Raw genomic sequence first — 19170 nt, 5'->3', positions numbered from 1 at the left:
ATTTACACTGCTCTAACCAAGATAATCTGTCATATATAGTTAATATAAGCTATGATAGGGTTTATTAAGCGATATGAATTTGGTATGTACATCTAAATACAAGCACTAACGTTTTATATCTCTTATCCATATATTTCTCTCCATATGTCCCACGAAAAATCGAGTATTATTATCATAAGTCCGCGCATCTGTATTCAGAAAAATGGCCGATTCCCTTAGCAAAAGATGAAGAAATCTCTAACAAAATGGCCGCTGAAACGGAGACATTTACCATGAATGAACTTCTTCCAAACAGAGCTGACGCCCAAACTAAACAGACCAATCAGACGCAAGCCTACAAAGGAAGTGGGGCGCTCCCGAACGTCCGCCGGAGAGAGGCGGAAGTCATCGCACTACAAAGCATTGCCTGACACAGGAAGCGGGGCGGAAGTGACGTGCGCCCGCCGGAAGTGGGCGCACGCGTCCCCGCAATTATAAACTATGTTTTCCACTGTTTTTAATATGAATATGCATTATTCACCAATAGCGCTGGCTGCATAGAGCCTGTACTGTAACGCCCATAGGAGTGTTTTCGAATTTTGATGATTTTTGATGTTTTTAGAAACGATAGCCACATCCTACAGGATGTGACATCATAATTGGGATCACTAGACATATAGAGTATAAATAGAGCACCAGGCACACATCCCTCTCACCCCTTGATGAAGTCTCAGATGACGAAACGCGTTGGGTACTGCCTGCTGACTCCTCCATAGAAAGTTAAGTTTGATACCTCTGTATCTTTTATCTAAACTTATATATCTCCCCTTTTTTAGCGATATTTTTTATAGGCATTTTTTACTTAGCTTCGCTATTTTTACCTCTGTAGTTTTTTTTTTTTTTTTTTATGATATTTCTTGTATTTGTTTGTTCTTATTAAATACTCCTGTGCATTTTTTATATATATATATTTTTTACAAATAAAACTTTTATGTTTTAAAAGTAAAACGCCTCTGATACAGATATTTGTAGTCGCTTAGACCTCTTCTCAAACCGTTATATATATATATATATATATATATATATATATATATATATATATATATAGAATAAGTTTGAATGAAACGCAATTTCATTTATTGCTAGATTTGTGTAATGCTGGCTAGATTTCTTGTGTGGATATAGTCATGTGCATAAAAATATATAATTGTTAATGCTTCTCCAATTCTTTATATTGCATTTTTAAATTGCCTTTTAGAGATTACTCCTGCAATCTGCTCATCCCTATTAGGGCTTGAAGTATCAGCTAGCTAGACGTGCAGCATGTGCTTTCAAATTACTTGAGATCTTACAGATAGCGCTCATTTGACCTCTGATCTCCATACACACTTAGTCAATTCTGGCTGCTACAATAAGGAACATAGTCAATTATGGCTATTGTAGTATTGTAGTACAAAACACATTCCAACTCTGCAGTGGTGACAGACATGCCGCTTATGCGCATTTCCCTCAATAGCTATCTCTAGGATGCCACTATACATGGAGCGTTTTTGCCCAGCATGTATGGATAACAATGAGGGGAAAATCGCTGGGCTAAGTGCATACACACTGAGCGACCTTCGCCCTTCTGAGCGATTTTCCTGGGTAGGATGGCTTCTCATAGCAGGACTGGTAATACCAGCAGATGAGCGGCGCCCACCAGCGATGATGCAGGAGCGTGCATCAGTGCTCATCGCTGCCCCATACATACTGGGTAGCCTTTGCACTGAAAGCAGCCAAAAGACAAAACTAAACAGCTTTCAGCTCAAAATCACCCAGTGTGCATGGGCCTTTAAACTATACACCACACCGTAATGCCCCATACACTATACGTCACACACCGTAAGGCCATTTGCACTATACGCCACACCGTAATAACCCATACACTATACACCACATACTGTATTGCAACTTACACTATACGCCACATACCGTAATATCACTTAAAGAATATGGGCCAGATGCACTAAGCTTCAAAAGTGATAAAATGGAGAGTGATAAACAGCCAGCCAAATCAGCTCCTACCTGCCATGTTACAGACGGTGTTTGAAAAATGTCAGACAAGAGCTGATTGGCTGGCTGTTTATCACTCTCCATTTTATCACTTTTGAAGCTTAGAGAATCTGGCTCATAGTCACACACCGTAATATCACTTACACTATACACCAAACACCGTAATATCACTTACTGTATACTCAGGGCTATTTTTCTGCAGGCTCCAGCAGGAACTGAGGCCCTTATTCTAGTTCACTCTTTCTGACAAAATATTTCTTAGATGGACAAAACCATGTGCACTGCAGGTGAGGCAGGTGTAAAACCCCACCCAAATCTAATTATCTCTGCACAAGTAACACCTGCCTCACCTGCAGTGCACATGGTTTTGTCCATCTAAGAAATATTTTGTCAGAAAGAGTGAACTAGAATAAGGGCCTCAGTTCCTGCTGGAGCCAGCTGAAAAAAAGACCTGAGTATACTCCACACACAGTAATATCACTTACAATATATAACACACATCGTAATGTCCCTTACACTATATACCACACACCTTAATGTCCGTTACATTATATGCAGCACACCGTAATGCAACTTATACAATACACAACACACTGTTGTGCACATTACACATTATAAATTAAGCATCTGAGTGTCGGGAGGGGTGCCCCGGCGCTCACCCGCCCAGGGGTGGTGGTGCGATACTGCCGGTGCATTTCCCGGGGGGGGGTCCACTATGTGGCTGGCTAGCTGCTTTGGGAGCGGGGTGCCAAGTGGCCGCACGAACGGCTGCCGGGGGGGGGCGATACTGCCGGCGCACTGCCCGGGGGGTGGGGTGGGGGTCCGCTATGTGGCCACCTAGCTGCTGTGGGGGTGCACGGTGTGGCCGCCCGCCGGGAGGGGGGGTGTTGGTACCATACTGCCGCCATACTGCTGGGGGGAGGGAGGGGGACTGGAGTGCGTTGCTGCCGGAATACTCACCAAACAGTAACACCTATGAGTGCGTTCCTTCCTCCGGCTCTCCTCCTGCTCCTCTGCTGCTGCTGGCCTGCAGCTCACTACCGCCCTCCAGTGGCCTAGGCAAATGCCTAAATCTGCCTAGTGGTGGCGGGCCCTATATATATATATATATACACTGTATACACAAACACACAGTGACATAAAAGGATATGTTGGCTTCTCTATATACTTACTGTGGGCAGAAGCTGCAGGGGTAAAGCTTGCCATTGAATGCCCTCCTCTTTCCCAGGTAGCAGCAGCAGCATTTTAGTCATCAGCTTCTTGTTGGGGCAGAGCTTCTCTCTCAGAGCTGAGTGCAGTGAGTGGACTGTGGAAGGACAGGAGAGAAGGGGGAAATGAGCTGCATGAAATCTGCTCCATTACTCAACAGCCGGCATCTGCTCTCTCCCCTCACTTCATTCAGATCCTGCTAAGCCCCACCCATTTAGATTCCTCATAGAGTTCCCACATCAATGCTCCCTGCTGCAGTGGCGTAACTATAGCACCGCAGCCCCCGCGGTCGCGGGGGGGCGCTGTGCATGTGGGGGCGCCGGGGGGGCTGCAGTGCTATAGTAATGCCCCCGCCTCCATCCCCCGTAGGCTTACCTGTCTGCGCGTCCCGGCTCCCCTCCTGGCTTCAATCAATTCTATGGAGACGGACCACGATAAAATGGCCGCCCGATAAAGCAGACAGTTCTCTGAAACTGTCTGCGGTATGGGGGCGGCCATTTTATCGTGGTCCGTCTGCATAGAATTATTAATTGAAGCCAGGAGGGGAGCCGGGACGTGCAGACAGGTAAGCCTGCGGCGATGGCGGGGGGCGCCCCAAACCAAGGTGAGCGCGGGGCTTATACCGTTTCCACAGTACATAGGTTTTTTGTCATTCGGTTATCTCATTGGGCACACGGTCACTAAACCATCTCTTATCCTGCACTCACATAAGGGCACATCAAAACAACCCTCGTAATACACACAGAGGAGGTTGTTAGAAGGAGAGCGCAGAGTTAATCCATACTCTACTACTAAAGCTAAATCTTGAGCTAGGACGGCTCATAACTCAGCAGCCCCTTCGTACAGCAGTTATTTGAGCGCTGGCAGAACCCCCTATCTGCACTGAGAGCTCTCTCAGCCAATCTAACGTTTGGGACCCCCAGCCCACCCTCCGATGAATGTCTCTGAATTACTAAATGATTTACTCTTGGTTTTTTCATAGACCAGATAAAGTTCATAATGTTACGCTGCAAAAAATTAAAGGCACACGTCGGAACCCTGACCGGTAAGGTTTGAAAATAATAAAGTAAACGAGGAATAAGATTCATTTTAATTGCATTAACCCGTCCAATACATGAAATATGATACCCGCCCCAGTTACTAAGATCTTTTTGAAGTTGAGCAATTAATTTGGGGTAGTTAGCATCATAAAGTTTCCAATAATTTTTGGTAATGGATACTCCTAAATAAGAGATATGTTGTCTATGCCATTTAAAACCAAAAGTAAGTGCCAATATATCCTTATCTTTTTGCGAAATATAAAAATCTAATATTTCTGTTTTTTGTTTATTAATTTTATAACCAGCCAACATTTTAACTATGGAAGTCAGGAAATACTGTACAATTGCAGGCCATACAGACTTGAGATATAACAAAATATTCTTGTTAGCAGGTGCATCGGCTTTAAGCGTGCATTGATGATAACTAGTAGCAAACAATTTCCACATGTAGAAGCACCTGGATCGCAGGATACATTAAACTTCAATGTGGCAAATAGGGATGCCAATGCCGGGATCTGTATTCGCAGGATCCTGGGATTTCTGGCATTTTTGGCTGCGATTTGAATGCGCGGATTGGAGCGTCCACTCCAGGGACTTTGCCAGACATCGCTGTGCACCAGCAGCGGTCGGCTTGTATGCTGCACGGCAAACATGATTTGCGTCTGCACAGAGTGATGTTAGAGGTCGTTTTGTGACCACTTACGCCTTCAACAAGGTGGTCCTTCTGTCATAGGCTTATGCGTTTAAAGCATGGACTCTTCCTCAAGGCAGTGTGCATATTTATGGTCCTAACCCATATCTTCAGTTTTAGCTAGTAATGTACATTCATTTAGAGATCAGTACAACAGGGAGGAACTGTCCCTTCACACAAAACAAATAAAAAAGTGTGTTTACTTGTCATTATAAGATAATACATTTGAGGCATAGATACATATGCCGATAAAAAAAAAAAACTTAAAAAACACATGCACACAACAGGAGTGAAAGAGGCGGAGGATGTCATAGTTTAGATAGCGCTTAGTGCAGAATACAAAAGCATGATGACTATGCTTGCAAGGTAGTCCGTAATACTTTGTATAACAATAAATGAATTCTAGCAGCCTGAAAATACTCACCAAGGACAAGTGGTAAATATCAAGGCCCTTCTTATAGTTTAGAACAATGATTTATGTTCAAAAGAAAAATAAACAAAAAAAATGCATGTCAGTGCAGCTGTAAAATGGGGAAAATGTGTTCCCTACAAACACAGAAACTAAAGGGATGTGTCACTAATAATATGAAATCCCAGTTACTGATCACATCTATGGTGTTAAACGACATACACACTAGGAAAATAAATATACCCCAACAGTATATCAGGCGCAATCAATTAATTAGAGTTGGGTTGATTTAATCAATTAGACCACAGTGTTAATGAAATGTATTGCAGCTCCCAAAAAAACCTAGGACCTAGATATACAGAACTACAGATAGAAAAGAGAGCGCATTTATATTAATGTACACAATTTATTAAATCTTAAAAAGCAACAAGGTAATATGCAATCAATAATAATAAAATATAATTAAAATTAATACCATGTTTATCTTGAATACCAAATTGAGACAGTTAAATTCATACAGTTATAATCTTACAATTAATCCGGGAGTTCTTATTCTCTTGAGTCCTTAATAGGTATTGTTATAGTAAGGAGCCTTCAAATAACTAGGTCTGTAATTAATGTCAGTCAGTTGGTTTATCCTAAGACCGTTTGTATAGGCAGGATTATTTAGATCAGTAAGGTAATGACAACTGTTTACCAATTATAATTTTGTGGACATAATCCAAATGATACCCAAGTGGCTGATGATAAGAAGCCGCTGACAGGAGCTGGATGGTAACTTACAGATGTGAGGGATCGGTAGGTCTGTGCAGGTGGAAGAATGGTCGGGCAGATCTGAGTTGGAGGTCGCTACCACCGGCGCTGCTCTGTTGTAATGGGAGCCCGCATCGGGAGCAACCTCTGCCGCAATGAGATGTTGAGGAGTCACTGGCAACCGGCGTGACTTGATGTTGAAAAAGCCGACGTCGGGAGCAACTCCTTGCAAGCAGGAATACCTCCGGCCTCCGAACCGCACCTTGCACTTTCCCCGGCTGGGTATGGGCGATGGAACGGCAGATACCGCCGTGGGTCTCTCGCTGGAATGGTGTTAACGTTGCACTGTGCCCCCAGGTTTGGGAGACTGGCGTCAGCTGCTCCGTTATCCCTCACTATCTGTCACTGCAGGTGGGATCTTTTGGATTGAAGTTGCCACTAATTGTGGAAAAAGTCCAAAATAAACATGGGATGATTAAAAGCAAATATTCCCCTTTTTCTTGACGCGTTTCTCCATTCAAATCAAATGACGGTTTCCTCAGAAGATAAGGGTAATGGTGTTAAAGTCCTTGTTTAAATAGGAGGCTCAGCCTATCAGCGGTAGACATTCCTTAGGTTACACCTGTGTATTGTAATTAGTTCATCATTGTAACAGGTGAGCATCCTTTTCACATTTCTACATGTATAATATTAATACCATTTCGACTGTGGATTTATTTATTTTTGTATAACAGAAAAACAATTTAATGCTAATAATAATGATAATTTTTGTTTTAATAAAGTAGAATTAAATTAAATTAAATTAATTTAATTCTACTTTATTAAAACAAAAATTATCATTATTATTAGCATTAAATTGTTTTTCTGTTATACAAAAAAAAAAATCCACAGTCGAAATGGTATTAATATTATACTCGTAGAAATGTGAAAAGGATGCTCACCTGTTACAATGATGAACTAATTACAATACACAGGTGTAACCTAAGGAATGTCTACCGCTGATAGGCTGAGCCTCCTATTTAAACAAGGACTTTAACACCATTACCCTTATCTTCTGAGGAAACCGTCATTTGATTTGAACGGAGAAACACGTCAAGAAAAAAGGGGAATATTTGCTTTTAATCATCCCATGTTTATTTTGGACTTTTTCCACAATTAGTGGCAACTTCAATCCAAAAGATCCCACCTGCAGTGACAGATAGTGAGGGATAACGGAGCAGCTGACGCCAGTCTCCCAAACCTGGGGGCACAGTGCAACGTTAACACCATTCCAGCGAGAGACCCACGGCGGTATCTGCCGTTCCATCGCCCATACCCAGCCGGGGAAAGTGCAAGGTGCGGTTCGGAGGCCGGAGGTATTCCTGCTTGCAAGGAGTTGCTCCCGACGTCGGCTTTTTCAACATCAAGTCACGCCGGTTGCCAGTGACTCCTCAACATCTCATTGCGGCAGAGGTTGCTCCCGATGCGGGCTCCCATTACAACAGAGCAGCGCCGGTGGTAGCGACCTCCAACTCAGATCTGCCCGACCATTCTTCCACCTGCACAGACCTACCGATCCCTCACATCTGTAAGTTACCATCCAGCTCCTGTCAGCGGCTTCTTATCATCAGCCACTTGGGTATCATTTGGATTATGTCCACAAAATTATAATTGGTAAACAGTTGTCATTACCTTACTGATCTAAATAATCCTGCCTATACAAACGGTCTTAGGATAAACCAACTGACTGACATTAATTACAGACCTAGTTATTTGAAGGCTCCTTACTATAACAATACCTATTAAGGACTCAAGAGAATAAGAACTCCGGGATTAATTGTAAGATTATAACTGTATAATTTAACTGTCTCAATTTGGTATTCAAGATAAACATGGTATTAATTTTAATTATATTTTATTATTATTGATTGCATATTACCTTGTTGCTTTTTAAGATTTAATAAATTGTGTACATTAATATAAATGCGCTCTCTTTTCTATCTGTAGTTCTGTATATCTAAGACATACACACTAGACCAGCAGTTCTCAAACTGTGAATCCTGACCCCAAAGTGGGTCCCGACCTACTCAGCATGGGGTCACGACTCTATGTTGCTGACCATCAGGCTGATGACTTTTTCAACTCTCAGTCAGTGAGAGTAATAGTGTGTACACATGGTCCGATTTCCTTTCCAATGTTGACGATATAGTCAACATTGGATCGGAATCGGATGCAGATTGCAAGGGTTAAAACCCTTGCGATCTGCATCCGATTCCGATGTGCGTTCACGTATCGCAAGCCAGAAAGTCTTGACTGCCTTGACTATATAGTGCAGATCTGCACTATATAGTCAAGATAGTATGCAAATCGGATGTGCCTTAAGATCCGATCTGATCGGATCGTGGATCGCATCTTAAGGCACATCTGACCGTGTGTACACGCCTTTAGACTCCTCCCATCATTTTGTGCCTCCACAATGCTGCCTTGCATGTGCTGACTGCTGCCTACACATGTGACGTGATGACCTTCTGCAGTAAATTGCTGGGGTCCTGTAGTTCTTTTTACTGTCTGATGGGGTCCCAGAGCCAAATAGTTTGAGGACCCCTGCACTAGACAATATGCTCCACCACATTAACGATATGTTATACCAAGAGAATTATATGTAGCAAATACACACTACTGAACAACAGGGCCACCATCAGGGGGTGCTACGGGGACAGCTGTCCCAGGCCAGGACACTCCAACAGATTTGTGTAGTCAAATTAAGGAGGGTTCTGGCGGACATGCGGGGATAGAGCTACACAACTACACAGCGCCTGCTGCCTGCAGCCACCCAGGACATTGATACAGGGCCACCACTGCCCTCCACTCCTGTGCCTGAGGAGCTCTCAAGCCCTTATGCTGCCCTGAGCCCTCCTGGCTCCTCTCTACCTGGGCTCATTAAACGGGTGACACAGTCATGACAAGTGGGATTAAAACTGCAGCTGCTGAACAAGTGGATCCAAGCAGGGTAGGAACTGTGGTAACTTTTCATACAGACGGCAGTGCGGACAGTGTCCGGTTAGGAGGTTATTCTGCAAACCAGAATAACCTCATAAGTGATATTATAAACAATATTGCTCAGAAAGGTTTAACTAAGCAACATCATTTATAATATGGGTCTTTAATTATACTAGCATAGCACCCAAACAGCTGATCGATAAACCAGATTGACTCCCCTCTGCACATATGTAATTAAGATAAAATGACACTGTAGTTCATCAGTTCTCAACCTTTTTTCTCTCCCGTACCCCTTGATTAGGCTTTTCATTTATGAGTACCCCCTCCACTAAATTGAAATATCCACAGTAGTTGAGTGTATAGCAAGTGGCAGTGGTATGCATGTCATTATGCATGCCCTTATATTAAGGAGTAGGGAAGGAGTAGTGTGCGGTCAGAAATTGTGTCCCTCTGTGTCTGGCCGCGTACTGTCTCTGGTGTTCCCGCTAACGCCTTTAGGATTACTACCGCTGCTTCCTCCACCAGTGTCCGCATGGGGGCAGATAAATGCTGATGTCTGAGGGAAGCGCGGGTAGCTCCCAGTGAATTGCTGATCTGGCATCAGCACGAGCAGATGCTGCAGACGGAACCGGAAGTGACACAATGTGATTCTTCTACATAGCAATGGAAGACTTCTTCTCCCACCATTACAAATATTATTTTTAAGTACCCCCAACTGGTCTGCAGATGACCCCAGGTTTGGAACCGCTGCTGTAGTTGATGGATAAAAAAAGCTTGTTTTATTATACTGTATAACCAACATCAGCCAGTTTTAGTGCATCATCATAACTTTCTCTTTTGCTGACAAGTTTCTACATCACATACTCTACAACAGTGCTGTCAAACTCATGGCCCTCCAGCTGTTGTGGAACTACATGCCCCAGCATTCCTTGCCACAGATGTTATATAATGGATTGCTAAAACTGTGGCAGGGACTTCTGGGACAGAGCAGAGAATGGCAAGGAGGAGAGCAGATGTGCAAGGGGCCTGTGGCAGCTTCCTGCAATCCGTACACAACCTTGGGCATGTGGCAGCTACCTGCTGCCCATATACCATATTGGATCTTTCACAACTACCTTCTGCCAAAACTAATTTGGTCCAGTGACATCTACCTACTGCCTGATTCCCTCTATGGGTCTGTGGCACCTACCTGCCACCCAAATACCACCTTGGGCCTTTAACACCTACCTTCTGCCCAAATAACACTTTGACCAGTAGCACCTACAATTCCATGAATTCCACCATTGGCTTTCACACCTACCTGGCACCAAAATACCACATTGGGCCTGTGGCAGTAACATGCTATCCAAATATCATCTTGGGCCTTTCACACCTCACTGCTGCCCACTTACAACCTTAGGCCTGTGGTACCTACCTGCCACCAAATACCACCTTGAGCCTGTGGCAGCTGCTGTATCTGCCATCCATATATCACCTTGGGCCTTGAACACCTACTTAATGCCAAAAAAACACCTTGGGCCTGTAGCACCTACCTGCTGCTTTAATCACTCCTACCTGCTGCCCAAATTTCACCTTGGGCACCTACCTTCTGTCCAAATCCTATCATAAGCCTGTGGCATCTACCTGCCGTCCAAATAACACCTCGGGCCATTCACACCTACCTGTCACCAAAATACCACCTTGCGCCTGTGACAGCACTCTGCCGCCCATATACCACCTTGGGCCTTGAACACCTACTTGATGCCCCAAAACACCTTGGGCTTTGACACCTACCTACCACACGGAATCCCACCTTGTGCCAACATCACCTACCAGCCACCCACCTCTCACCTTTGGCCTAAGACATCTTCCTGCCACCCGCATCTCACCTTGGGCCTATGACACTTGCATGCTGCTCGCCTCTCACCTTTTGCCACTGCATTGCTATTTAGACTTTTTTAATACCTTCTTTAAATATAAATAATAAAGTGTTATTACTAGTTTTGTGATTCTGCTAATTACTGTAAAGATTCTGAATTAATTAAATAAATATTTTCCTTCCACCTACCACATGTTAATTATAGATGATCTTAATAGCACTTATAAAATGTTATTTTAGTTCCCACTATTGGAGTTTTACAAATCTGCAATTCTCTTAATGCGTTATAAAGATTTTGGCTATAAAGATAAAGGCAGGAGGCATAATGGGCAGTATTTGCTCTCACTGCCATATCCTAAATTTCTAAACAAATGTGATTCTAAAATTTAAAATGAATATGGTCAACAATGCCTCCCTACGGCCTTAAGAACATAGGCTCCCCCCAGCCTTCAGAACAAACCCTCCTGTAGCCCAGAGCCGGTCCTTACAAAATTGATGCACTAAGCAAGATTTTGGCATATCCCCCCCCCCATCAGTTCCGCCTCTGACCCAGCACCTCTTTCCCAGCACAGCACCCAGCCGCACAGATCACAGAAGCAGCCAGCAACACCCATCATCCATAGCAATTCTTCTTCAGAGCTGTAACTAGACATTTTGGTGGCTTGAGCCAGAAAGACCCCCATATTTTATGTCACACAGTAACCCTTATTCACATTACTTCACATATAGGGGGAAATTTACTAATATGAAAAACCTAGTTTTTCGTATTGGTATTTCCCCTACGGCTGCATACGACTGTTTTAGTCGTATGCAAAGTCGTGTTCCGGAGGGGAATGTACAAAGCAGTCAGATACAACTGCTTTGTAACCCTCCGATGGTGTAACCATTCGTATTAGCGGCACATATATACGGCCGCTAATACGAATGTTTCTGGCAGTCTGCACGGATCAGTCAGATCCGTGCAGGCTGCAGTGTGTAAAAAAATAGAAAAATTAAATTGTAAAAAAAAAAAGGCTGAAGGAGCCGGGGCCGGTAATTAAAAATCAGGGAACCCGACAAATAGGGGTTCCCCGATTTTTAACAACCAGCCCCAGGCTCCAGGTCCGGGGCTGGTTCCCAAAATACGGGGGACAAAATGACTAGGGGTCCCCCGTATTTTAAGAACCAGCCCCAGGCCAAACCAGCCAGCAGGGTAATGCCACAGCCGGGGGGATACTTTTTATACAAGTCCCCCCGGCCAAAGCATTAACCCTACCGACCAGTCAGCCTGGCCAGGGGCCCTGGGGGAGTGAGGACCCCCCCAATAAAGGGGTCCCCCCCCTCCAGGACTTACCTGACCAGGCTGAAGCCTGGTGCTGTCCTCGATGCCCCTGGGCAGTGGGCATCGAGCTGATAAATGGTGTAAAAAAAAGATTAAACTATTGTCTAATACTGGGGCACTATGAGTCCCAGCAAGCCTCCCCCGCAAGCTGGGACTTGGAGAACCACAAGTCCCAGCCTGCGGGGCATTAAAGGGCCCGCTGGGTCTTGTAGTGCCACAGTATTAAAAATAGTACAATAAAACACACTGACACATACTTAAAATAAAACTTTAATACATACAAAGCCCACACATACTAATACTTACCTATCTTCTTTCCGTAGGTAGCCCTGGTCCTGTGTCGGCGGTCTTCTGGATCCATGTCGACGTCCTTCTTCAAGTCAACGTATTTTGGGAACCAGCCCCGGACCTGGAGCCTGGGGCTGGTTGGTAAAAATCGGGGAACCCCTATTTGTCGGGTTCCCTGATTTTTAATTACCGGCTCCAGGCTCTGTCAGCCTGGTGCTGGTTTCGGCTGTGGGGGGGACCCCACGCCGTTTTTTTTTTTTCTATTTATTTTTTTTTTCTATTTTTTTTACACTAAAGCCTGCACGGATCTGACTGATCCGTGCAGGCTTAAAGCAAATACGACAGGGAAAGCAAGGTGTATTTTCCTGTCGTATTTGCGTGGGTGTTTCACACCACTTAGCAGCCGTATTATCAGTACGGCTGCTTAGTACATCAGGAACTACCATTCTTTTGAATTTCTGTCGTATTCTATCGATGGTGTAGACATTCGTATTTGTAAATACAAATACGAATGTTCCATCTTTAGGAATACGAATTGTTGTATTTTTGGGATTGTAAATCCCGAAAATACAAATTCGTAAAAAAAAGGTGTATTTCTGCCTACGAATACACCTTTTTTCTACGAATCCATTTTGGTAAATGTCCCCCATAATGTCCCTTATTAATGTTACACCACACAGTTTTATCCCTTTACTTTGTACACATTATACCCGTCCCAGTCCCGCCGCCGCCTGCTGTCAAGAAAAACCAGCCTTAAGCTTGGAAAGTATGCCCTTTGGAATTCCAAATGCCAAGAGGTTACTACTTTGTGACATAACACGAATAGCGTAGCAACCAATCAGATACTGTCTTTCATCTTTTAGGATGATAGAGAAAATATGATTGATTTCAATGGGAAACATCACCTTTTTTAGAAGCTTTACTAAATTTACCCATATATGTCATGTAATGTGAATAATGGGCACTACTGTGTGACATAATTTGAATAAAATAGCAAAACTACAACTGCAGACATTCACATGCTAGGGGCCTCTCAGCACAGTGCAAGGCTGCCCAGTATGAAAAAGCCCGCCCTGTGTTGGGATTTTGGGGATTCCTGAGATACGATCAGGGTCGACACCTGCCTTTTGCAGCCTGGCTGCGAAGGCAGGCTCACTGCTGTCATTTTTCCTTTTCACATCAGCTGTGTGTGACATAATGCATTCTCTAGTGCACCTAACACTTCACGTTTTCCAGGTCACCCAGTAGGAGCACCGTGTATCATTAACTGTCACATTTCAAAACTCCACAGGTGACCTGAAAAACGTGAACTGTTGAGGGTACTTGAGGATGGGGGTTGGGAATTACTTCTCTAGTGTGTACACTTAATATCATTAACAATGTTCGCTCCCGCATCTAGCACCTAAATCTCTCTGCACATGTTACATCTGCGCCAGTTGCTTGTAATAACATTATACAGGTACACCACCGATTTTCCGGCATCATCGGTTCCAGCACTGAGCCGGATTACCGATTTTGCCGGATTTTCGGTGGTGTACCCTGAATGCAGGGAGACCCCCGCAGTGTGACCCGCCGCAGCTTGATTCGTCCCTCCCCAACCCCCCCGCAGCTTGTATCATGCATACAAGCCTCCGCAGCGCATCTCCGGCTCAGCACGGCGCCACCCGTCCCCGCAGCGTAACTATCCCCTTCCGCACTGCAATACACTCCCACTTCCCTTCTAAGCCCTCCTGCTGCTTCTGCTGCCGTCCTAAGCCCTCCCACAAATTATTTTACAGACAAAACACATTAACTCCTACCTTCCCCCTGGCACCCGATGTGTCCAGATTAAAAGAGGTTCCGGACCATCGGTTTCCGGAAAATCGGGGTTGTACCTGTATCACAACAAAGGAAAATCAACGTGCATTTATTTATTAACAGTTACTTATATACAGGGCTATTTTTGTGCAGGCTCCAGCAGTGCACATGGTTTTGTCCATCTAAGAAATATTTTGTCTGAAAGAGTGAACTAGAATAAGGGCCTCAGTTCCTGCTGGAGCCTGCACAAAAATAGCCCTGCTTATATAGCACATACATATTCCGCAGCTCTTTACAGAGTATAGTTGACCATTCACATCTGTCCCTGCCCCAGTGGAGCTTACAGTCTATATTCCCTACCACATGTACTTGCACGCACACACACGCACACACACACACACACACACACACACAGACATTCTAGGGTTAAATTTTGTAGGAAGCCAATTGACCTACCAGTATATTTTTGGATTGTGGGGGGAAACCGGAGTACTCGGAGGAAACCCACACAAGTACAGTGAGAATATACAAACTCTGCACAGTTAGGGCCATGGTGGGTATTGAACCCATGACCTCAGTGCTGTGAGGAAGTAATACTAACCATTACACCATCCGTACTGCCCCAAGTGCATGCGCTAGATCTCTGAAATCTTGTTCCATGATGCACCATTGGTTCACCTCATATAGAGAATATTCATAGTTACTCTAGTTACCAAGTTCAACCTTGGCCAGAACATCTTCAAGGCACTAGCGTGTGGGGTAGGGAGAACATTTCCTATCCCAGCTACATTGGTGGACCCATCTGTTTAAAGGCCCCCAGACACTATGCGATTTTGGGCCGATTCCATGCGATTTCGGCACTTGGGCCGATAAATCGCGTGAAATCGTCCCAAAATCGCATGTGTTTGACATTTGATCCGATCCGATGCGCGGTCCCGTGCGCATCTAACCGGATCAGGAGGTCGCACGTTCAGCAGGTACGATCACGTCCGACCTCCTGCAGTGGGCTGGGGGGGGGGATTGAGTGCCCAGCAGGGGATGCCGGTGACAGTGGGGCGGGCGGGGTGATAATCACTGTGCTCTCACTGTGCAGCTTGCTGGCAGCAGCGTCTCTGGGTGCAGCGGGGGATGCTGGTGACAGTGGGGCGGGCAGCAGTGATAATCCTCATGCTGTCACTCAGCGGGCGGTCAGCGGCGGCTATTACATCTTTAAAATAACATGTCAAATGACTATCCGCCTTCGGATTGGCTGAGATAGCGGCACCCAGAGATGCTGCTGCCAACCCCCACTGCTCACCGGCACCAAAAATTTACTAAGATGAGAGTTTTATTTAAGATGGGATGTTGCTATGGGCAACCAATCACATACTATCTATTATCCTCTAGAGCAGTGGTACTCAACCTCGGTCCTCAGGACCCCCACACAGTGCACCAGCAGCTGCCAACTGTCACATTTTGAAAATACACAGGTGACCTACAAAACATGAACTGTGTGGGAGTCATGAGGACCGGAGTTGAGAACCACTGCTATAGAGGATGCTAAATGAATAAGAAGTAGAATCTGATTGGTTGCCCATAGCAACATCCCATGTGAACTCCCATCTTAGTACATTTCCACCTAGGGGTGAAATTTAATAACCTGCAAATTGCAGGCTGTGCGGGACCCTAATTAAGACCTAATCACATGACTGCTAATTTTCAGATCCTATCAGATCAGGTATATCCCGCTCCACCAGTGTGAGATTCCGCCCTGTGCAAGCCAGCGAATTGCTTAACACAGCTTGCAGAAATATCACAGGCCTTCAATTAGCTATAAATCCATTCGCAAGCCGCACACCAGCGAATGTTTTTTCCCTCGTGTGCAGTCTGTGTGTAGCCCAGGACTTACCCAGTCGCTGCGATAGAAAAAAGTTGATTGGGGCAGGAGCTGACATCACAAACCTTCCCTTCAAATGCTTCGGCACATCTGCATTTTCCCTGACACTCCCAGATAATGGCCAATTACCACCCCCCGAACGTCGCCTTCCTGTCAATAACCTTGCGATTGGCCAGCAATTAAAAAAGTAGCAGGATTTTATCGCAGAACAGCCTAGCGCATATAGATTACAGGCAGTACACCTGCACAATTGATAATCACCATGCCTACTAATTTGCAGACATGCAATCAGGTCTGAATTAGGCCCTTTGTGGGAGTCAGCCCATATTTTTAAAGTGACAATTACTTAACAAGGCAAAACCTGTTTTTCCATGTAGATTATGTTGACGCTTTAAAAATATGGTCTGACTCGCACACAAGTTCTCTCAAAGCATGCAACTTGCAGGCTATTCAATTTCACCCAAAAAACGCAGTGGTTGGCTTTATTGTCAGCTACCAGAATTCCTGCTGGGTCACTTTTTCTCTCAGTATAATGCCAGCAGCATAAACATAAGTAGTAGTTATATAACTAATGCATGTAACAAAGAATCAAATATTCATGGAAAAATAGCTCAAACTTTTCAGTTTGATTAAAAAAATGTCGAACAATGTGGATATACTCCTTGGAAATTATGAGTAAGGTGCGATATATTGGAAGATTAAGGGCTTGCGTGAGCTGTACACAATTGGCTGTATAGTGGATAATTGTAAGTTCTACTTGTATAATACAGAACATTCTCAAGAGGTAATTATCTAACTTCTAACTGATGTCCATCTTATACAGATTCTGCAGACAGTAATACAGTAATTACACCATGAAAACCTGTGGGCTGATAGCAGAAGATCAGAGGCCTGTTTCATGTCATTTCTCCCTGAAGGGAATATTCTAGTCTAGAGCATCCATTTCTATATCAGGTAAGTATTGACAATGTTATTGATGTCTTGCTGATACAATTCCTTATTAGAAAATGGTTATATTAAAAAAACATAGAATGGTGACTGCTGTTTTGATGAGATATTCTGAATTACCCAAGAAGTTTGTGGAATTAACCCACAAACTGATTTTAGCAAGTGCAATTATGTATAGGCCAGAATGTAATTTATTACAAAAGTGAAGGTGGGTGATGGAGTTGGATGTGTGTGGGTTATTCCATTACGCCGATATTTAGCTATCTTACACACCTGATCCCTGTATTTGTTACCCCATTGTTCTGTATCCACATCGGGCTCCAGATTGTAGCCAGCAATCGGTAATTCCCATGAATGTACCTGCCCTTTCTACCATGGAGGACTTAAGCCCTTATTCTGGTTGGCGACTTGCTTTGCGAGTCCACCAAATGCCGCCGGCCCCCTCCTCACACGATGAGTTTCCCTGCACGGCTGCGAATGGATGTTTAGAATAAACATTGCGTGCAGGGATGAAAGCATTCAATGATCACCTCTCTGGTGTCACATCTACGAGCGCCCTGTGCAGGAGGCGAGCAGGAAGCTGACGTTCCCTGACGTCAGCTGCCTGCCCCCCGCACCCGCGTCACAGGCACATTTACATGGGAACGCCCAGTGTTTTCATGGGAACGCCAATGAAATGTTTGGAGTTCCCATGGGCGCAACCCCTCACCGCCACACTATGCTCGCACTGCTAGGTGCGAACAGGATGGCGAACTAGCAGTTCACAGCACCCACTCTCGAGTGTCTGCACTTGTGCATGCCCGCTCACATCGAGTGTCTGCACTTGTGCATGCCCGCTCGCATCGAATGTCTGCACTTGTGCAGAAATTTGCATACGCTCAATATCGCTCCCCTGCGAGAACACGCAGGGGAGCGAGTATACCAGAATAGGGGCCTTGGTTATGACACTTGGGGACCTGACACTGCATTGTTGGACACGTCTAACACCAGCTAGTAGTTTGTCTCCAGCTTGAATTGCTGTTCATTTGACAGGTTAAACCTGCTGCAGAGTGTGCTGGTTCCTGCCCTTCGCTTTGTCTTTTAAGAGACCTCCCTGTGCGGACCGCAGGCTCCAACATATAAGCATGAAAAAAGAAGCTAATTGAGGTCTTTTGACTGTTGGATTCCACACACATTTCTAGTCCACCTTCAACATACCTAGTGCACCCCTGGCAAGCAGCAGAGAAGATTACAAGCTGAGAGGCAGCTCTGGAAGCCAAAAACTCTCATTAAAAAAAAACCACAAAGTTATTTTCTGGTTTAGTCAGCAGTCAGCATGTTTTATTATAGATTGTTTCAGTTTTATTTTTGCTGCAGGCATGCCAAAGACACTGATGGTGTGTAGTAGCTAGAACTTCTAGCTACTACCCTTCTAGCCTAGAAGGCCCAGTTGTGTCCACATATAAACTAATGAAAAATATATTCCTATATCACTATAAAAAGAGTTCACTGGAGATTTCATTTCCACTTATGTTGGTGTACCAACAATGTGAATGAGACAGAATCTTAGATGTATTTTCAAGCTTTGCCTTGATAATACTGTACCTTGATAATAGGTTAAATATGAGTCAATTAAGATCTGGAGTAAAGCCCAGTAAACACGGGGGAGATATATTGCTCAGCAATATATTGCTCAGTGTTCCCTTTTCATCAGCGACCAGAGATGGTCACTGATGAAAAGGAACCTCAGCCGGCGGTGCCGCAGAGGTAATCAGCTGGTCGCAGAAGCAAGCTCCTGCGACCAGCAATTAGAATGGGGCAGAAAACGGGAGCACATACCCGGCAATTTATCGCTGGTGCACACTCCAATCACTGGCAATATGGTCGCCAGCGACCATATTTCCAGCGATTTCAGCCCCTATCGCCCCCGTGTGTACACAGCTTAAGTACACATATGAAAGTTTTCCCCAATATGGCAATAATTGTAACTT

At 44.6% G+C, this 19170-nt stretch overlaps 1 protein-coding gene across 1 annotated transcript in view; it reads right to left on the bottom strand.

Moving 5' to 3' along the window:
- LOC146007813 (opsin-5-like) overlaps positions 1-19170 on the bottom strand; it is a 142302-nt gene that overhangs the window by 86473 nt on the left and 36659 nt on the right. Inside the window, exon 2 of the mRNA XM_083146468.1 lies at positions 3204-3337. Within this exon, the coding sequence (XP_083002594.1) occupies positions 3204-3337 (134 nt within the window). The remainder of the gene's footprint in view (positions 1-3203; positions 3338-19170) is intronic.

The sequence above is a fragment of the Crinia signifera genome, chromosome 6 (assembly GCF_055691185.1).
Source record: "Crinia signifera chromosome 6, ASM5569118v1, whole genome shotgun sequence".
NCBI lineage: Eukaryota > Metazoa > Chordata > Amphibia > Anura > Myobatrachidae > Crinia > Crinia signifera.
The sequence above is the reverse complement of the archived record's forward strand: the minus strand, read 5'-3'. Positions and strand labels throughout refer to the sequence as shown.